Here is a 19885-nt window from a genome sequence, read left to right as displayed (position 1 = left end):
ATCAAAATTTAGTGGAACTAAACACAAACAAATGTATAAGTTTCGCAATTGACTGTTGACCAATGCAATCGAAGGACTTCTATCACAAATAAATTAAAACATTAAATCTATGTATGTATAGAAAGGAGTTTTATCATATCCCTAATTAATATATTAAAATATCATTTTGGTCATTGTAATTTAAAATTTGTTACTTTAATCTTAAGTTTAATCCCTTAAAATGAATTTTTATTGAAATTGATTATATAATAGTAATAATTTTCATGCAAAGAATCACAATATGTGAATATATTTTTACCATACGTGAAAGGTAATGGACAAATCCATAATAAAGTAGTAATAAAGACTAAATTTAAGATCTATTAAGAGTCTAGAGACTAAAATTTAAAGTTTGAAAGTACAGACACTAAAGTTTAGCAGACTTTAATTAATATTATTTTCTTCTCTAAAAGTTGGAACTTTGATTTTACTCCTCCCCTAAATACATATTTGAAAAAAAAAACAAAATATGAAAAAAAAAAAAAAAAACAAGAACTAAAGTCAAAATCAACATAGTGAACAAAGCCAAACAAATCTACAACTAAGCATTCACACATGATCAAATTTGAATATGAATGACATATTCTACTCAAGACTTTTTGGTTTCTTCATGTTAAAGCACCAAGAAGAAAGTGCTTAACTACACCCACATGTATTAGATTAGATGTAAACATAAAATGCATTTACAAGTAAACCAAAATGAAAGCAAGATTTTAAAAGCATAATTGTGAACACATTTACAAAACCAAGTGTTGGAAAACTCAATAGTAATTGCATCAAACTGGACTGTATTGACATATAGAGTATTGACCAAAATAATAATAGTAAATATTGAAAGATTATATTACCCAATGTAGAACTGAGGTGGCAGGTTTTGATTGGGTAGCTCAGGTATGTATAGCAAGAAGGTGCGTGTCCACTCGCTCACACTGGATTCAAACCCCTTCTCCTTTACGCGGCTACTATAATTAGAGCTTCACCCTTTTCTTCCTTCTTCGCTTTTCTTTCTTCTCTTCTCTTCTCTTCTCATTTCTCCCAGATCCGATTCATTCATCAATGGCTTCCATAGCCGACGGTACCAGATCTACCTCCGATACCAATGGCAAGGCCGCTGAACCGGCGGAGAAGCGACGGACGGCCTTAATTACTGGCATTACTGGTCAGGATGGTTCCTACCTTACCGAGTTCCTTCTCGATAAGGGCTATGAAGTTCATGGATTGATCCGGAGATCTTCCAACTTCAATACTCAACGAATCAACCACATCTATATCGATCCTCACAATGCTAATAAGGCACGAATGAAGCTTCACTACGCTGACCTTACTGACGCCTCCTCTCTCCGTCGATGGCTTGATATTATTCTTCCTGATGAGGTTTATAACCTCGCAGCTCAATCTCATGTTGCTGTTTCTTTTGAAATTCCTGATTATACTGCTGATGTTGTTGCCACTGGTGCTCTCCGTTTGCTTGAGGCTGTTCGATCTCATATTGCTGCTACTGGTCGTAGCCACATTCGATATTACCAAGCGGGATCGTCTGAAATGTTTGGGTCTACGCCGCCTCCTCAGTCGGAGACGACTCCATTTCATCCTCGATCTCCTTATGCTGCAGCGAAATGCGCTGCGCATTGGTATACTGTTAATTACCGTGAGGCGTACGGGATTTTCGCTTGTAATGGGATACTATTCAACCATGAATCGCCACGCAGGGGAGAGAATTTCGTGACGAGGAAGATCACACGAGCTGTAGGTCGGATCAAGATTGGACTGCAGAGCAAGCTGTTCTTGGGGAATCTGCAGGCGTCGAGGGATTGGGGTTTTGCAGGGGATTATGTGGAAGCGATGTGGATGATGCTGCAGCAAGATCAACCTGATGATTACGTGGTTGCGACGGAGGAATCACATACGGTGGAGGAGTTTTTAGAGGTGGCATTTGGATATGTTGGATTGAATTGGAAAGATCATGTAGTGATCGACAAGAGATACTTCCGGCCGGCGGAGGTTGATAATCTGAAGGGTGATGCAAGCAAGGTGAAAAGGGTATTGGGATGGAAACCAAAAGTTGGATTTGAGAAACTGGTGAAGATGATGGTGGATGAAGACGTTGAAATAGCCAAGCGAGAGAAGGTATTGGTTGACGCTGGCTATATGGATGCACAGCAACAGCCTTGATTGCTTCAGATCAGATAGAACCAACCAAGAACAACCATTGTACGCTGCCAATTCCCCTATCGTAACGTTCTTCAAATGCAACCTTATTGAGTAGAGTAATATAGTTTTGATCTGCAGAATTCGTTGTCTCTGTTTTTCTTTGTGTTATTTAAGGTTATATAATGTTCTTTCACAATCAGTTGTTGCATCTGTTCTCAACTCAACATGTGGCACAAAAATGTTATTAATAAATACACTACACTACCTCTTTTTTGTTTTCCCATCTGTGTTCTTCTCACGAATCCAAAATTCGTGATTGCATTATTTTTAAATGGAGTTTTAGACAAATCAACCTTTAAAAAACACTTAAAAATTGAGGCTATAGCTTAGGTGAAAGCACCGACAGTACCATCTTACAATCAATGTGATTTATTAAAATGGGTCACGTGGTGTGTTCAGGCTCTAGAAGATGGATCTTAACAAGCAAGACGAGAAGGTGACATCGGTGGGGAACTCCCAGGGGACGAAATGGCTAGAGAGGAGAAGTTCGTAATGTGGCTGTTGCCTCTGCCTTGGGCCGCTGGTTGGTTGATCGGTCTGCCGGTGGCGATTTTAGTGGGAGCCAACTCCTTTCAAAAAGGCTACTACGGTCAGCGGTCCAGATTTTGATTTTGGGACACTGCTTTAGGACATTTTCTTGACAGCTTAATGTTGCTGTAAACAGCAAATTTTGACAATGGATGAATGCTGGAAAAAGAAACCAATTTATCAAGAATTGGCATTTTTATATATACCATTTTTTGCAATGTGAGTGCTTTTGTTTCTAAATTACAAAACGATTTCCAATAATGAATCAATTTAATTTGGGTTCTTGGGGATGTGGATCTGTATCCAAAGCTACTTGTTTAGAAGATGAGTTGCAAGACGACCCTGTGTCGGCCGTTGCGAGAACAAATGGCTTGATAGATGACCGAAGAGACTCTGGACCCTCTGAGGCAATTCTTCTGCATAATGCATCGCAATTACTAATAACCTCTGTCAATCTTCCCTTAAGCTCACCGATTTCCACTTCCAGTGAGTGAACTACACATCACACATATCCAAAGGCAGACAATAGTACATTTTCTTTGTAGAACACTAACATTTGGCGAACCAATCTTTTCTAAAATAGAATGAAAAAAAGAAAAGGAACTGTATCGTTACCTTCTGATAGATGTTGGGAAGCTGACTTAACTGCAGAAACAGAAAAATTTAAGCGTTGAAGAAGTTTAACAGCCAAAGCATCTGCGACTTCGATCTTGTTCTCAATATCTTCCTACAACATTTATCACCAAATTAAGTTCCATTGCACAACAGTCCTTACAATTCTTCAACTGGAAGAACCATAATAAGTCAGCAGTGTGGTAAATAGCTGTCAAGAATAATATGGTTTTCTGATCAATGTCTCTACAAAATTGTAATTTGAGATTCCGGTAGTTTAGATATGGCGGAGTTGATTCTCATTAACGCTCAGCCAAGTCAAAGTAAAATATGTACTGCATCTAGATTTTAGATTGTTCTTTAAAAACAAAATGTATGTAGACGACAAATTCATCAAGGAATGTGAAAATGAAAGTACAAGATGTGACTGAAAAGAACCCCATAAAAGGTCCCTTTAGTGAAATAAATGCCTGCAACCATCCAACGGACCTTAACTAATGTAATCCCCTCAACGATTTACCATAAAATAGAACTTCGAAAATTTAGATAGAAACGTAGAATTAACTTTCCTTGAGAAAAAATGAGCAAATGAATGAACATGCAAAAATCAAGTCCACAGAAAGGGGATCCAACTGTACAAAATAGAACATATAAAATAGCTACAAAAGGTAAGTTGGTGACAAACAAGAGACGGGCTTTTTTTTGAGCAAAAATAACTTTTCATTGATGAAAAGAAGTCAATGCTCCAAAATACAAGCTACAAATAAAAATACTTGAAGCAATACAACATCAACAAAACAATACAAATTGAAATCAAGTAGAAAATATAAAAGCTTCCCAATTCAGACAAATATCTTGAATGGAAAAATTCAAGAAAAACTTAGAGAATACACGACAAACAAGAAATAGGTTGAATTCCAGCCCCTTGGGAAACCTTTCGGACCTTTCAACTCCTCCATAAAAACGCACACCCTGGCTAAACCCTGAAAGTACATAGAATTCCGCCAGACCTCTACTTTTGCTATTTCTAGAGAGTGATCCAACCAGATATTTTCAAAATGGAATGCGGAAGGACCCCATTTACAGTTGCCAGGACCTAAAAAAAAAGGGGATAATGATTGAACCCATTCTAGAATCTAGAGAACCTGACCAAATCCACCTCTTTAACATAATCAACCCAACTCATAGAAGCTATAGAATACGAGTAGCTAGGAGCTCCTCTAAATGCAAACCAAGTGAAAGTACTATTCCTTGAAGGAAAGTCAGCAAGGGCAAATCCTCAATTAGAGCACTAAACTGTCTCATGCTTCTGGTGATGCAGCCTCCTCTAAGGCTCTCAGAATTCTGTAAGCCGATTGACTGGCTTGAAATTTCCACCAATATACCAGTGATCCATACACAAACCGTAAAGATCTGCCAATTCTTTCATGACTCTTTTTTACTCTTTGGAGTAGAAGGCACATATATTCTGGTTAACCAACCCTTGAAGCCATCTTTATACGACAACCAAATGAAAATTGTAAAGGATTCCAGCACCAAATCAAAAACCCTGATGTTTTTCTGACTCCACATAATTTGAACTCCTCCTGAAGCTCTAACACAGCGTAAGAAATTGTTCAATGACACATGCTCTCAAAAGGAAATGAAAAAGAAGAGAGAGAGAGAGAGAAGGTACATGAGAGAAAACTACAGAGAGAGAGAGAGAAAATAACAAACTTCTAAATCAAAAAACTGAAGGCCTTCCAATCTAAAAAGGACTTGCTATAATCATAAGAGGAGCGAGAAAGGTCATTTGAGACTTCTGCAAAAAGCTTCCTCTGAATCCTTCAATGGGGGACTTAATAATCTTCCTGCCAATCGTCTTTAACTTGGTTTCTTAGAGAATCACTATGCCCAACTTACTCTTGTTGACAACTTTAATAAGAGCACTTTTTGGGGAGCACCAAGCCCTTGATGTTCCAAGATATCACTTTCATAAGGAAACACCGTGGTTCATGTCTACCTCAATACTGATTCATGGGAGGCAGAAATTACATGGTTATTCTCTGATAGCGTATCTTCTCCTTGAAAAGGTCTACTTATAGTTCATAGCCATACAATGTTTCATCATTCAAACCATGTCTACATTAATACCCTCTTCTTCAATTTTCTCTTCTAAGGGCTTTATGTGAGTAAAAATATCCCTAAATTTCCTCTTTACTGCCACACTGCCTTTTGTCGAGATGGGTCTAATACATAATTTCCATTTCTTCAAGGACCTAATGAACTTTAAGGTGGAGATTTTTCGTCATTTGCTTATGTCTTCATTTTTAGCATCAGTTTCCTCCATGCTTTCTAATATATATGGCCCACTAATTGCCGATCTTCTCTGAAACACTAGTGGAATCCTGTCAAAGGGTCAGCATTGTCTTCTATGGGGTCATTTCTTCTAAAACATCTTCCCCCTTTCTACTGCTTAGACTAGCCAAAGACACATCAGAAGTTGCTTCAGCCTCAACTTATTTCCCTTTTCATGAAAAGAGATTTTTATTTTGTGGTAGACCAGGCTATGTGATTTTTGTGGGGCTTTTAGAGTGAAAAGAATAATGAAGTTTTTAGATGGATTGAGCATTCTGCAAGTGTTAAATATGGCAAACATTGCCCATTTCAAACTATATCAGGACAGAATACTTTGCTCATTTAAGGGAGCTATAGCCTCTAGATGAAGTCGTAAAGCAAAGAAAAGCATTTAATTGCAATATTATCATCTTTACTACAAGATTCAGCAGAAGACTATATGGATTCCTAATATAAAGGCATCCTGGAATCATTATTGGTGGGACACCCCTTTTGGGCAGCAAGAAGACTATTTGGATGGCTATTGTACGAGCTTTCTTTTGGTCCTCATAAAGCGAGCGTAATAGGCAGCTTTTTAGGGACTCTTCTTCCTCTTTCACTTCCTTTTCTGACACTGTTTTGTCTATGGCTTTTTACTGGTGCAAATGCGGGCACCCTTTGAAGAACTATAGTCTCTCCTTTTTAGTTTCTAATCAGCGCAATTTTTGTACTCACCTTTAGGTGTTGGGGCTTCCCCTATTTCATGTTTTTTATCTAAAAAATAAAATAAAAAACTACAAGATTCAGCAGTAGTTCTGAAATTTGGTTTATCTGTACTATAGTGGTGAGGCAATTAAACAAAACAGCTGGAATAAAGTACAACTTTGTGACCATGAGCAACAAGATCCTGAATGTAGGCATATAGTGAGTTTCAAAGTAATGACTTATTCAAAGGGAACGATAAATATAGAAACAAAAGGGAATGAAGATGCCTTAACTCACAACCATTTGCATTCATCATACAAAAATCATAATATTTCACAATAGAACAAACCTGATTTTTGTTGATCTCTTGGACCTTTTCGTCCTGCCACTTACGGTATATCGAGAAGAGCTCCAAAAGCACTTGGGGATTCACAGTAACTACATTGCATTGAAAAAGAAAAAAGAACGGTCAAGCATCATTGTTAGAAAAAATATTGACATGCCATAACATGACACATAAATGATAAATATGATAGCAATAACTTTTTTATAGGAATGCTAACACTAACTAGCTAAGAAATAGTCACAATGATCTCCATTTCAAGCTACGAAAGAAACCAAAATTAGAAAAATGGTCTGTTCATTTACCTAACCAAAAACATTAACAATTGATTGAAGGCTCATAATTGAATGAAATATTCTACATAATGAAGTTTTTGTTTGACTTGGATTAAGACTAGTTTATATATGCACATAAATATATACTACACTTTCAGAATGAAAGAATACGAACGTATACAAAAAGAAAAGTCTGGATAGAGAACTCTCCTAAAGGTAAGGGCTTCAATTTTACAAGATAGAATCTATGGAGTAATTAAAATAAAAAATAAAAAAATAGAACCTAAGGATTAAGGATGCATAATTCATAACGTACAAACAGTAAAAAATTCCAGAAGGAGGTGAAGCACTCTTTTATTTTTCAAATTAATTTACCAATCCCAGTTAAGAAAATGAACAAATGTGTCAACTGCTTTTAGCTTATATATTCATCTACAGCTACGAGCTACCTAAAGAACCCATTTAGGTAAACTAAACAAACAATAAGTTCAACCCTAAGAATCCTACCAGCATTTGAAGAAGAGGGCGGTTTTCTAACTAAGATATCTGTCAGGCTACCTTCCGTAGGGGGTGACTGCAATATCGGTGTTGTCTACAATAGAAAAAAAAAATCCAAATAAAATTCCAAATTCAGATCCAACTCCCACAAACTCAAAGAAATTAAGTGTAATAATCAGAAAGTCTCAAACGAAAAGGGAAATTGAAGAGAGATAATAACTGAACTTACGATTTGAAGGGATTTGAGCCTCTCTAAGATGGGATCAACAGCTTCTGATCGCTCCGACACGGTGGAGATTACATCAGCTGACCTCTTCAGGCGTAACAAAAGATGTTAAGAAGAGAAATAAGTGAGAAATGCAAAGAGTTAATGAAGAAACTAAGCAATACCGTTGAGAGAGAGCGTGAGAGTGCGGATTCTGAAGCCCCCATGTTTGTAAATTCTCAAGTTTCCGATCAGTGAAACCTCCGATGTAATCAAGGGGATGGAAAAACCCAGCGGATCGAAGGCCCCCCGACTAAGTCCGAAAATGGGTTTCGGCTCAAGCTCAAACCGGGTCAGTTTTTCAATTATTTAATTTGGATAATTGCGACGGTAACAAATTTTTTTGTCATATTTGTAAATATGCCCCACAAATAAACAGTTTGCATATTTGATACCTTTACTCTATTGTTCATTGTTATTTGAGATAAGTGTGAAATAACTAATAGTAAGAAGTTACAAAATTAATAAAAGACAAAATTGATATATTTTTTATTGGTTAAGTCCACAAACTCTTTGACTAATAAGTAGTTTTATAGTTATTCACTCTCGAAGTCTTTTGGTCAAACACACTCGAGTCATAGATTCAATTATTTTAATATCTTTTATTACTACACTTCTTTCCCTTATAGATAATTCCTATTGATAGACAATTTCTATCGTATCTCAAGTCCTGTAGTTGATGATAGATTGTGTAAGCTAAGTTTAAAGCATGAGAAGACAATTTCTATGTTTATCATATACAATCACTTAACAAACGATTCTATGTTTATTGTTAATGAACAATTTTTATGTATTAATCTGTGTGACATTTTATTGTTGGGTATTATTTTTATGTTTATTAGCAACAATCTTTATATGTATTGTTTATATAATATTTTTAGTACAATATTAGAGAGCATTCTCGTGCTAATAATTGATAGACCTTTTCAATTACATATCTATCCATTGTATTAGAAATTTAGGGTTATTTGTTGTCAATTACGTTCGTTCTTATGTTGAGTTTTCGTTGATTTACTGATTTTCATATTCTAATATAATGGTATTTTAGAACAAATGAGCATGAAACAACTACTAAAAGAAATAAACAGAAGGGTCAAATATTTGATGTAATTTTTTTTTTTTTATATTTCGTTGTATTGATCTAGTTTATCATCGATATAAGTAATAACAACTAAGCATATTAATTATTAACCATAGGGGATTGAAAAAAAATACTTCAGGCCAAGAAGACTTGTTACTATCTAATTTGTAATGTTTAGCATTAATAAATAATACTATTGAGTAGTCATTAAATAATATGATTGCTTGATTACAAATAACATGATTTACTCCTGCTCAAGAAAAAAGAGAGATTTATCGTCTTTATTTTCTTCATCTTTTTGTATTTTAGTGTTTTGTTTCCATGTCAGAAGAGAAAAGAGAAAATAAGATTGTACAAACTTCAAATTCTCAACAAGTCTTTGGTACTATTCTAAAATCCATAAAGATTCTAAGTTTCAGACATGAGCATTTGAAAAGTATAAAGAAAATATGAGATTTATAGTGTGAATGAATGCAAGTGATACAGTGAAATTTGTAAAAGATCTTCAGAGTGTTGGTTGAGGTTGTTGTAGAGTTGCTAGCCAATCCATCAGAGCAGAATTGACAAGCTCAGGAACTTCATCATGTGGGCAATGCCCTGCTTTCAAATTTACAAGAGTTGTGTTGGGATAAAATTCTTTGATTCTGTTGGCCTTAGCAGGACCAACCCATGGATCTAAATCACCCCACAACAACAACAGTGGACAACGCAGCTCACTCAATACACTGTTTAAAGTATATTTGCTTTGATTGAACATGAATCTTGTCATCAATCTGCACCAAAATCAACAAACTTCATGTTCCAGAGAATTAAAAGCAATATCTAAGACCCATGTTTTAGACTACCACTAATTCCAAGAGCTTAAATTGATAGATAAAGAGTACGCAAATCTTTAACCTATATCCTAGTACTTTCATTGATATAATGAAACGAGTCAAAGGATTAAACATGACGTCAATTCAAACTAATATCCTGAATAGATTTGTCATGAAAAACTCTTCTATAAGTAAAAATACGTACCTGTAGTAAACTTCTCTAGCATTCGGATCAGCTGCTGGCATCGATATAGACTCTACCAGATAATCATCCACATTTTCAGAATTTACGTATACCTGTAAGAGCAACCATGATGAATCAAAGACATTCGAGTGTGCATAACATACACCAGGAAGGAAGCCAAGCTTAAATGCTTATGAAAAGTATATATCATCATTTGAGACAAACAATTCAAAATTTTCGGTATAGTGTTAGTTTTCATTTTTACGAATTACAAATTATTTTTTAGGAATACCAAACATGATCTCCAAGAGTCTAGCAATGTCTTAAAACAAAGAGCGTAGCCACCCACTTACACTCTTCAAAACAGAAACAATTCTAGCCGGTTGCTTGGTTTGCCAGAAAAGAACTCCAAGAAAAATTCGCTGAAAAAAATCCTTCAGTGGCTTCGTAATGAACTTCTGAAAGCTGGTTTCTTCTGGCTCCTCGGTCAACTTATTTACATCTCCAAACTGCCCAGCGGAGTTTAGTAATACAACTCCACGAACTTGCTCCGGCAACCCTGCTGCAGAAACCAAGGCAGTAAACCCTCCAAGGCTGCCAAAGAACCATGAACCATAGTCACTTCAATTGCATCATCCAGAATTAGTTTCATCAAAAGCATCGTCACATTCAAGGCACAATTATGCAACCGTAGATCAAAGGGAAGCTAATTTTAACCATGGTTATAGAATAGGCTAAAATACTGAAATATGAGGAAACAATATTGTTATAGAATAGGCTAAAACTCGTGAAATGAGGCCGATTAGTTAGACCAAGAAAAGTCGAGTTGAGATCTAAGTTGAAGGAGGGAATGCCTGCAACTTGACATGTATATTTTTTATCTGAAAAAAATAGGTACCATAGTTTGAAACATGCACGTTTTTAGACATTGAAATGACAACTAAACAAAATCGAAGGCATAGTTTGCTTTTATGAATGACCTATTTTTAGAACAAAATGAAGTTATTTGTGATGAAATTGTGTATTTGAAAGTGGAATTTTCTACAACAAACATAAACTATTAAGCCACCCAAAAAAAAAAACTTCCTAAAAGTGGTTTGAAAAAGGAAGTAGAAAACTATTTTACCGCTAAATTTTTTTTCTCAAGAAACAGAGCTTAGTTTGATAAAAGAAGGAAATGTAAATGTGAACAAGCAACAAACAGATCATACTTCACTAACAAATGACAACCGAAATGCTAGATAGTTATACATAAGCATCAAATAGTGATGATAATAATTTAGAGTACACATAATTTTATAAAGCAAAGTTCAAACAAGAACATTTAAAACATCCCATAATCCATTTAAACTTATGTTTAGTCCATATCATCACCTGTTCCCAACTAAAACTGCAGGCTGTTTCACTATTTCCTTCATAAAATCGACAACTTGGTCCCTCCAGACCATGGCATCGTACTCAATAATTGCTTTATCACTCCACCCAAATCCCAGCAAGTCTAAGGCATAGACCTTGTACTTTTTAGCCAGCTCTGGTATGTTATACCTTCATTTAGGGGGAAAAACATAAAATGTCATGGAATCACTCGATTGATAACAAAGATACAGTCGGCTGCCACAAGACAGACGTTCAAGTTCTTTGATTTAACGTATTTTTTTAACACAGTGATTACACATGAACTCAAATAATTATCGTAATCCACAGTTCCAATACCTAGATTATTGATATTAAATAGAAAAAGGAACAGAAAGATACAGAATTTGAACAGACTATCTAATATCAAAAACTTGAACTTAATATTTTTCCAACTCATTCATTAAAAAAAATAACGATTTAGAAGTAAAAGCAAACCCAAAAATGGCAACTAAACCAGACCTCCAATGAAATACAGAAGCACCAAAACCATGAATAAGAACTATCGGAGGACCTTCTCCTTGTACAACATAATGTATCTTGTGACCCCGCCATGTCCAGAAGTTATAACCTTCTGGTTTGAATGGTAACCTTTCAATCCCTACAAAAAGAATAATTCAAAAACTTAGCCAAGCTGCATTTAATAAGCCAAAATCAAGGAGGCAAGTTTCAAAGAATCTACAAGCAAAACCCACTAAACCAAATACATATATATATGAACTCCGACCTTGAGCAGGCTGTATAACCGCAGAGGAGCCCATAACAGAAACTCCAGAAGCCACAATTCCCCTAAAAGCAAAACTTCTCCTATTCATTACACATTTGCTTCCTCCCAAGTAGAAAGCCCAACACAATCAATTCAGTATTCAATGTTCGCAAATAGAAACACAGAGAAAAGGGAGCAAAAAAAAAGAGTAAGCAAAGAATCTTACTATACTGAAATGCTCTCCTCAAAGGAACAAAAACCCAGTTAGCAGTAGGGTTATAAAGCTCTGTCTTAACTTTAAGCGACGGCGAAATGCCATTGGACGAGGAAATCATCGAGAAGGGAGAAGATTATACTACAACGTTCCAGATACTGGAGAACTTAGACGTTAAGTAAACTGTAAAATTGATGAAATGGGAATGAAAAAGAAAAATCGAATATCCTGGCTAGTGAGGTTCTCCAATTGAGAGGTTAAAACCTATAATATCTGTGGCTGGTGTGGATTTGGGCGTTGTGGCGAAGTTGTAGCCAATGCTTGGTCAGATTTATACCTTTTCAGACTTCTGGTGGGGAAGGAGAAGATGACAATTTTTCGTCTTTTTCTTCTTGAAAGGGACCCCAAGGAAATAGCGATCTTCCTGCAAGTACTGAGTGCTTCTGAAACCAGTTCTGTGCCCCTTCCATGTAGCGGAAAGTTCGAGGGAAATTATAGTGAAGACGATACATAGTGAGTTGCCGCGGCTAACTTTTTTCTTTTCGTCTGTTTCTTCAGCAATGGCCATGTGGTTTAGAGGATTTTACGTACTCCGGTAAGATGATGAACTAAAATTCAGTTCTATTCATTCAATGGGGATTTTAAAAAAGTTATTTAATTTTTAATATTTATAATCTATTTATGGACATTAAGACGACGGTGGTAGAAATTTTACGGTAATATCAATAAATATCGATAAAAGTCTATTTATAATTATTCTCTCGTAATAAGATAATGAATTAACATATTTTAAAAAAATGTGTTATCATTTATTAGACAAATTCAAATAACATCTAATAAAATTTTGTGTGATTTTTTTTAAAATGAAAGTATTTTTATTCTTTCCTACTAGAGAAGGAGTTGCCCCAATAGGGGATGTTCAAGAAAGAAGTTGGATAATTTTCTACATGAAAACGTGTGATTAAAAAATAATAAGGGAACCCTAGTACTAATACACTAAAAAAAAGACCTAATAGACTAATATCAATATTAAGAAATTAAAGCTTAGATAAAGAAAGTATAAATACTTATATTTACAACTTTTTTAAAAATAAAAAATAAATTTATCTACGTTTAGATTTAGGTGATATTAAATTGTTTTATATTTCTATTGAAGTTTTTAAATCTTGTATTTAATAGTGTAATATTTTATAAAAACTAAGACCATACAAACTAGACCTTAAGAATCAAGAAAGTTTCTTTTTTAACATTTTTAAATATAATAAAAAGAATGAAAACTATTTACGAAATAAAGCAAAATCTATCAAATTCCTCCGTTAATTTTTTTTCTTAGAACTCCTATAGCATCATTTATATTCATCTAACTTAACAACAGAAATGCAAGCTTCTCAATTCTAATAGATACAAACTTAGAGCATGTCTAAATTAATGTAATCTTCATTCATCAGAAAAAGGCTTTCACAAAAGCACCTTATATTATCATATAGTTTACACTGTTCACTTGGATGTAGTGTTGCCAATGTAATTTTGAGAAGCACAGAATCCTACAAAAAGGATCCCATTATTCAAGGCTTTCAAAAACTTGAGAATCAAACAAAAATAGGTGATAATGAAGGGATTCAAATATCAGGTTAGCCTTTGTTCATGTTTCATGCAATTCTAAGTTCCTGCGTCGCTGTCCAAGATTGATCAGGCTCTAACTGGACCTTCCTTATCTGTAGGGCTCCCAAGAAAAAGAGAGAGAGTGGATCAAAAACTTTGTAAGAAGGATCTAAATGAATGCAACCAAGAAGTAAAGAAACAGTAAACAGATGGAAGATTTGAAAAAGCTCACGTAATGATTTACAAGAGCTTGATCTTGAGCATTAGTTTGTCAAAGATTTGATTTGTATTAGTGATTCTACAGGATTTATACTTTTTATTTATATGGGTGTAGATGTGTGGATAGCTTACAAGCACTTCAACTAATCTCACGGGACAACCCATCTATTACCCTACAATATTTTAGCGTCAAGAAAACTATAGAAATTGATTCCTGATGGTAACCATAAATTGAACTCACGACCTCTTTAATCGTTGAGTTCTCGAAAATTTGTATAATTCTTATATTATTGTTATGATAAAATTTAGCGGGAGAATCTAATGAATACCTAACAAAAAGTAAAGATGTTTATGCTTCGGTGAAGCCAAGATGAGCTAAATTACTAATCCATATCTATTCAATTCCTAAACTTCAAGAAGTATTTATTAGGTAGACTTTAACTTTGTGTCCAATAGATTTTTTAGTTTTAAACCTCTAAACTTTCAATTATGCTTCACCGAAGCTAAGACAGTTTTAAGCCTCTAACCTTCAAGAAGTATTTATTGGCAATAGCCAATAAGCCTCTAGACTTTGAATTATGTGTGGTATTTTTTATTTTTTATTTTTTTTGTGAGGTCCTAGTCATATTTTAATTTTTTTTAAAAAAATGTCTAACATATCAATTTCGTTTTTAGTTCGTCCAAAAATAAATAGTTTTTACTTGATCCATAAATTTTAAAAAACGTTCGGTCAAAAGACCTACTAGACACAGTTAAAAACTTAAGGAAGTTCAAAGAATGATTTGATGTTTTTTAAGATTTATAGGCTTGTTAGACAAAATATAAAGTTCAAAATAGCTTCAAAACCTGATGAACACAAATATGGAAGTTAACCACTGAACTTGTAATTTAACCACTAACATTTAATTAGATGGAATTAAAATTTTGCAGTAAAAATTGACTTACCGTGTTCTTTTTTTTTTTCTCCTTTTTGCCTTTGTCTATATAAACTTAATATCTTAATGTGGTCATGTTTATAACCAATAGGAAAAGTAGAATCAGGTTACATATGAAGAGCTTTTTTTCCCAAAATGTGAAGGTACCTTAGCATTCTCAACACAAACGAAATCCTTATAGCATGCTTCCATCTGCAAATGTGGGTTCCATAACACTGCATCGGACCAACTACATTGAAAATGGGAAAATAAAACCATAAGTTAAATACAAGCAAAAAAAAACTAAACGCATATCAAACAGAGCATGAAATTGATCCAACTCACTTTGTATTGCTGATAAGTATGTTGTCACCCAATCCATTATCCAGATTCAATTCTCCAGGTGCATCAAGATAAACACAATCAACAAATCCAGGAAAGCTGACCACGTCGCTGCACGTTAAAATTTCGGTGAGAGGATTGTTAGAAACATCTTATATTTTATAATGCCAAGTTTCCAAATCAGGTTTGATGCATTTTCACAAAAGAAATATGAGAGAATGATTCCACGAGTCACATATTCTAAAAAGGGAACATGGGGGAATAGGATGAGTGAGAGGGAGAGGGTCTAGTATTGTTAGGAATAACTACATCTAGAATTACTCAAAGGAGTAACATGTGGAGAAGTCTACTTCCTTAATAGTTTAAAGCATACCAAAGATAGAATCTGGATTTCTCTATAATATACAAGTTTGGGCAGTATTCAAATATAGCAAAAAGAATTAAAAATATTTACAAATATAGCAAAATATCACTGATAGATGTTGATACACTGCAGAAATACTACAATTTATCACTGATGGATGTTGATACACTGCTGGAATACTACAATCTTCACTGATAGATGTTGACAAATACTTATAGATGTCTATCTGTGCCTAAAGCTATAAAATTTGTTATATTTGTAAATATTTTGAGCAGTTTTGTCATATAAGACAATTTTCCTACGAGTTTTGATTTGGTTTAGCCTCATAGGAATGACTTCTTCCCCCTTCTCTTCTATTGTTTTCTTCTGAGTCACTGTAGTCTCTGCTCCAGCTCCTCACAACAAATTATTGTGTCTTGAAGCTACAGACCCTTGGGGACCCAAGGGCCGAATCTCACTTGTACCACATTCAATTTGAAATTTTGCTTTCACAGTAGAGGGTATTCCACATCACAACTATTTATTTCTTTTTAGTTTTTCCAACAATCTGGAAGCAAATAAAGGAAGAAGAAGAATTTCACCATGTCTGCACTAGTTATAGAAGTATTGTCTAATCTCTCCAAACAACTTGATCCTCTTGATGGAACTAATTATGAACATGTTAGGATACTTCCTAACAAGAACAAGATCTTAATTTATTAAAATGAACTATAAGAAAATACAAGATAAACCCAAGTATAAGGCACTTAGAACCTCCCTCTTGGGTACCCTCACCTAAGCCCTAGATCACTCCACAAAATAACCTCCCCTCTCACTTACCCTCCCTCTATTTATAACACGTTTTAACCACCTAGTAACCGCACTTACACAATAACTACTACCAACCACCCTTACACAATAACTACTAGTAACTTCCTATCTATCTAATTACTCTTATACCCCTTAACTAACATCATACTAAATATTTAGTACCTAACAGAACGCTGGTCCTAGAAGCTTCTCACCTTCTTCAGGAATGGAGGTAGATGAAGCGTAGACAACCTCCAGTTGTTTGAAAAAGATGAGAGCTTTTGAGACCTGAGTTTTATAATTGGTTACATCAAGAGGATTGATTTTGGAAAGATCATGGAATACTTTTGAAATCAGGACAGTCAAGGTGAATATAAACAAAATCTGCTTTCAAATTGTTGGAAAAACTAAAAAGAAATAAACAGCAGAAGAGAAGGGGACTCGTGGCTAGGAAAAGGAACATATACTATTGTTACCTAGAAGAAAACAGCAGGAGAGAAGGGATTTCTATATGAAGTGCACATTGTGGAATCTTGCTAACAAACGACCAAGGGATACCTAGTTCAAATTAAACACAGTATCTAATGTATAGGAAACATAAATCACTACCAACCTTTCTTCCACACCCTCCAATGGATTGGTGGGATCTGGATCTTTGTTCAATGTTTTACAACCTTTCAATCCCCTAACTTTTACTCCACTTATAGAAGCCTGCATGCCAACAGAAATATAGCTGTTCTTTTAGGCAAGCTCACGGGTAATCAATGATCAGATTTATACTGATAGTATTTTCTTTTCTTATTAATTTCATATAATTAATTAAACTATTTGCCATTTCTTCTCCTCTTTTATCTCTTACACTTTTCCTTATTAAATCAATGTCCACATCAATCTTTATTATGCAGCATGCACTTTCCAGTTGATATTGAGTGGGTAAAGATCAGGATCACCAACAAAATTCTAGTATGGTTTCCTGACCCGAGATATTGTGGGTACTAATTAACGTTCAATTGAGCCAGAAAGAAAGATCACTCGTTAAACCACTAAAATGAGTTATTGTGTGCTTACATGAAAGTATGTATGCAATGCCGTAGTAAATGAAAATGGCTTCTTGTCAGTATTCTTAATTATTAGCTCAGTGGAAAGGCTCCTTTCACTCAAAATAATCTGCAAAGAATTGAAAACAACTATTAACAGATCTGCTAACCATAAGGAATCTGAAATAGATTTGTACTCGAGAGGTTATGAGAACAAAAAGTAAAACCCAAGTAGAGATACGAAACCTATTAATTTCTGAGAGGTGCATTCAAAGATATTTAGTGTTTACTGTTTACAAGTTCAGAATTCATCTATAGTATTGGTAGAGTGAGTAACAACAAACCTTGTACAGAGCATGAAAACTGAAATCCCACATGGAACGACTATAAGAATCATCCTTTAGTTCAAGAGTTACACCTGGGTTGCCTTCAACACTTTCTGAATCAAAGACGGACCAATCCACGTTTCTTGCAAATCCATGCTGTCAAAGCCATAGTCATAAGCATGACCAAGTCAGCTTCATCTTGATGAATATGATACAGCACAAAACAAAATGGAGGAAGTAAAAGGAAAATTCACATTTCGTAAAAGTTGACATCCATGATGTGCGTGGTAAACTGAAAGACTGGAAAAATGACCGTTCTAACATGATTTTAAAAAACCATGCTAGAGCTAACTGACAAATTTTTACAATAGTAACTGTAGTTGTCATTTACTTCCAAGGATTGATGCAATTCGCCCAGAAAATACTAAAGAACACGGCTTGTAGTAATGAAAACATGCAAAGAGTGATACCTGTTGAATAGGGCCAGGTCCAAATTGTGGGAAACAATGTGGAATGCCTCCACTAGCACAAGAAGAACGCTGTCAGTACTTCGACAAAAACCTCTTTTTCAGGTAATCTCGGCCTTTTTTCTATTAATAGAACAGTCATCTCGTTTTTTTTTTAAAAAATTGCTATAGCAGACGCAGATTCAAACTCTCGTCAATCTTTTGATTCAATCACAAGGGACTCGTCAATTATTCCTCCATTCCCGCATTTTTTTTCTCACCACTAGTATAGTGTACAGAGACATGATTTTATTTTCTTGGAATTGGAAAATTCAAGATGAAGGGATGGATTCAACTATTGGGCAAAAAAACTTGGAACACATCGATGATTCATCTATTTTTCCTGGAATTGAAGAAGGTGCTACAGACAAAATTAGAAAATGAGGAAAACACGAAATGAAAATCAGGCAGGAAGAAACCAACCTGATTGGTTTCTTCTTGTTAAAAACAGCATCCGGGCGAACAAACAGGAGATCCTTCCCATTAGCGAGTCTCCAAGATGTAATGCATCCTCCATACAAATATACATCAGCCTCACTGAAAATCGAAACAAAACCATATACGTTTCACACCTTCATTCCGAATAATCACAATTCACAATGCAATACGAAGCTGAACTTGCAACATGACAAGCACTTAGAAAAATCAGAATCCAATCTGAAAATTAAAGCGAAAATCCAAAACCTCACCTGCCACTCGGAGAAGTGAGCACAACCTTGGGTAAATTTCCTTCGCCTTCAGTAACACTCACCCCCAAAGTAGCAAAATCTCCTCTCAGACTTGCAACAGCAACACCCCTGTATCTTTGACTATAACACTCGAAGTTTTCGTAAGAAAGTCAAATGAACTTCCTCAGCAATATAGCAAATAACAAAAGAGTTGAAAAAAGAAACTCACCGATTTGCTGGACGAACGCATGGAGAATATTGGGTGGGGAGGGCAATTTTCATGCAAGATATCGACATTGTTATCTATATCGAAGAAGATTGAAATTGGTTGATTGAATTTCTCGGAAACAGAGTTGAAATTCACCTCAAATCCATCTTGATTAACAGTCGCTGTCCATTGACAATGCTGCGGTGAGTTGTATTGTGCTGGGAAAAATGCGGATATTCTCGTTTTGTCCGCAGCTCCACAAATTTGCGGAAGGGGAAAAATATGAAAATTACCAAAAAGGACTTCACGCACATGGAATGGGATTTCTCGCTCTCTTACTCTTTCATGCTTCTCAAATATCGCTCTCCTTTCTCTCACGGTCTCGCCGTGCATTACAAATTGAGCATAGAGAGAGAGAGGAAGCAGACGACCGAAAGTACTCGTGTGCACTCCTCCGAGATGGTGTGTCGTCATGTCGAAGTTGGTCGCACCATATAAAACGAACATCGAGAGAGAAGAAAGGAAAAATAAATTGATAATGAGATAGATAAAAGGGTAAAAAAAGAATATATAATTTTTTATTATATTTTAAATAATTTTGATAATTTATCTTTCGATTATAATAACAAAGTTAAAAGTTTATATTAGTAACCATTCAAATACAACTCAAAAATTATAAATATGATAAATATGAAAAGTAATTTA

At 35.0% G+C, this 19885-nt stretch overlaps 4 protein-coding genes across 5 annotated transcripts; 1 reads left to right on the top strand and 3 right to left on the bottom strand.

Annotated features, from left to right (window-relative positions):
• Positions 1-628: 628 nt before the first annotated feature.
• LOC103493184 (GDP-mannose 4,6 dehydratase 1) lies at positions 629-3001 on the top strand. The gene is made up of 2 exons (XM_008453846.3): positions 629-2250; positions 2650-3001. Exon 1 carries the CDS (start codon positions 1096-1098, stop codon positions 2209-2211), a length of 1116 nt encoding a protein of 371 aa, XP_008452068.1. The 5' UTR covers positions 629-1095; the 3' UTR covers positions 2212-2250; positions 2650-3001.
• Positions 2955-8084, bottom strand: LOC103493183 (uncharacterized). Its single transcript, XM_008453845.3, has 6 exons — positions 7918-8084; positions 7757-7840; positions 7537-7621; positions 6761-6849; positions 3394-3505; positions 2955-3273 (listed from the first exon to the last, which is right to left on the bottom strand). Exons 1-6 carry the CDS (start codon positions 7957-7959, stop codon positions 3044-3046), a joined length of 642 nt encoding a protein of 213 aa, XP_008452067.2. The 5' UTR covers positions 7960-8084; the 3' UTR covers positions 2955-3043.
• Positions 8085-9238: 1154 nt separating this feature from the next.
• On the bottom strand, positions 9239-12655 carry LOC103493182 (pheophytinase, chloroplastic). Of its 2 annotated transcripts, XM_008453842.3 has the most exons (7): positions 12218-12655; positions 12013-12114; positions 11748-11886; positions 11247-11417; positions 10226-10466; positions 9894-9985; positions 9239-9646 (listed from the first exon to the last, which is right to left on the bottom strand). In XM_008453842.3, exons 1-7 carry the CDS (start codon positions 12324-12326, stop codon positions 9379-9381), a joined length of 1122 nt encoding a protein of 373 aa, XP_008452064.1. In that variant the 5' UTR covers positions 12327-12655; the 3' UTR covers positions 9239-9378. The 2 variants fall into 2 exon arrangements, with proteins under 2 accessions (XP_008452064.1, XP_008452066.1); XM_008453844.3 differs by lacking the exon at positions 12013-12114 and having other exon boundaries at positions 12218-12648.
• Positions 12656-13622: 967 nt separating this feature from the next.
• Positions 13623-19680, bottom strand: LOC103493181 (putative glucose-6-phosphate 1-epimerase). The gene is made up of 10 exons (XM_008453841.3): positions 19202-19680; positions 18994-19113; positions 18728-18841; positions 18269-18320; positions 17817-17954; positions 17504-17602; positions 17049-17146; positions 15286-15393; positions 15109-15190; positions 13623-13920 (listed from the first exon to the last, which is right to left on the bottom strand). The coding sequence occupies exons 1-10, from the start codon at positions 19267-19269 to the stop codon at positions 13855-13857; spliced, it is 945 nt and encodes a 314-aa protein (XP_008452063.1). The 5' UTR covers positions 19270-19680; the 3' UTR covers positions 13623-13854.
• Positions 19681-19885: the final 205 nt, after the last annotated feature.

This window comes from Cucumis melo, chromosome 7 (assembly GCF_025177605.1).
Source record: "Cucumis melo cultivar AY chromosome 7, USDA_Cmelo_AY_1.0, whole genome shotgun sequence".
Lineage (NCBI taxonomy): Eukaryota > Viridiplantae > Streptophyta > Magnoliopsida > Cucurbitales > Cucurbitaceae > Cucumis > Cucumis melo.
Note: the sequence above shows the minus strand (reverse complement) of the source record. Positions and strands in the feature narration are given on the sequence as shown.

Coding starts and splice junctions, on each gene's coding strand:
- LOC103493184 (XM_008453846.3), top strand. CDS start 1,096: ATGGCTTCCATAGCCGACGGTACCAGATCTACCTCCGATACCAATGGC.
- LOC103493183 (XM_008453845.3), bottom strand. CDS start 7,959: ATGGGGGCTTCAGAATCCGCACTCTCACGCTCTCTCTCAACG. Junction 3,506..6,760: donor AAGAGATCAACAAAAATCAG/GTTTGTTCTATT, acceptor TAAATGTTGTAG/GAAGATATTGAGAACAAGAT. Junction 3,274..3,393: donor TTCCCAACATCTATCAGAAG/GTAACGATACAG, acceptor TGTGATGTGTAG/TTCACTCACTGGAAGTGGAA.
- LOC103493182 (XM_008453842.3), bottom strand. CDS start 12,326: ATGATTTCCTCGTCCAATGGCATTTCGCCGTCGCTTAAAGTTAAGACA. Junction 11,887..12,012: donor GGTTATACAGCCTGCTCAAG/GTCGGAGTTCAT, acceptor TTCTTTTTGTAG/GGATTGAAAGGTTACCATTC. Junction 10,467..11,246: donor GCAGTTTTAGTTGGGAACAG/GTGATGATATGG, acceptor GTTCTTTGGCAG/CCTTGGAGGGTTTACTGCCT.
- LOC103493181 (XM_008453841.3), bottom strand. CDS start 19,269: ATGTCGATATCTTGCATGAAAATTGCCCTCCCCACCCAATATTCTCCA. Junction 19,114..19,201: donor TGCGTTCGTCCAGCAAATCG/GTGAGTTTCTTT, acceptor CGAGTGTTATAG/TCAAAGATACAGGGGTGTTG. Junction 18,321..18,727: donor AACAAGAAGAAACCAATCAG/GTTGGTTTCTTC, acceptor TTCTTGTGCTAG/TGGAGGCATTCCACATTGTT.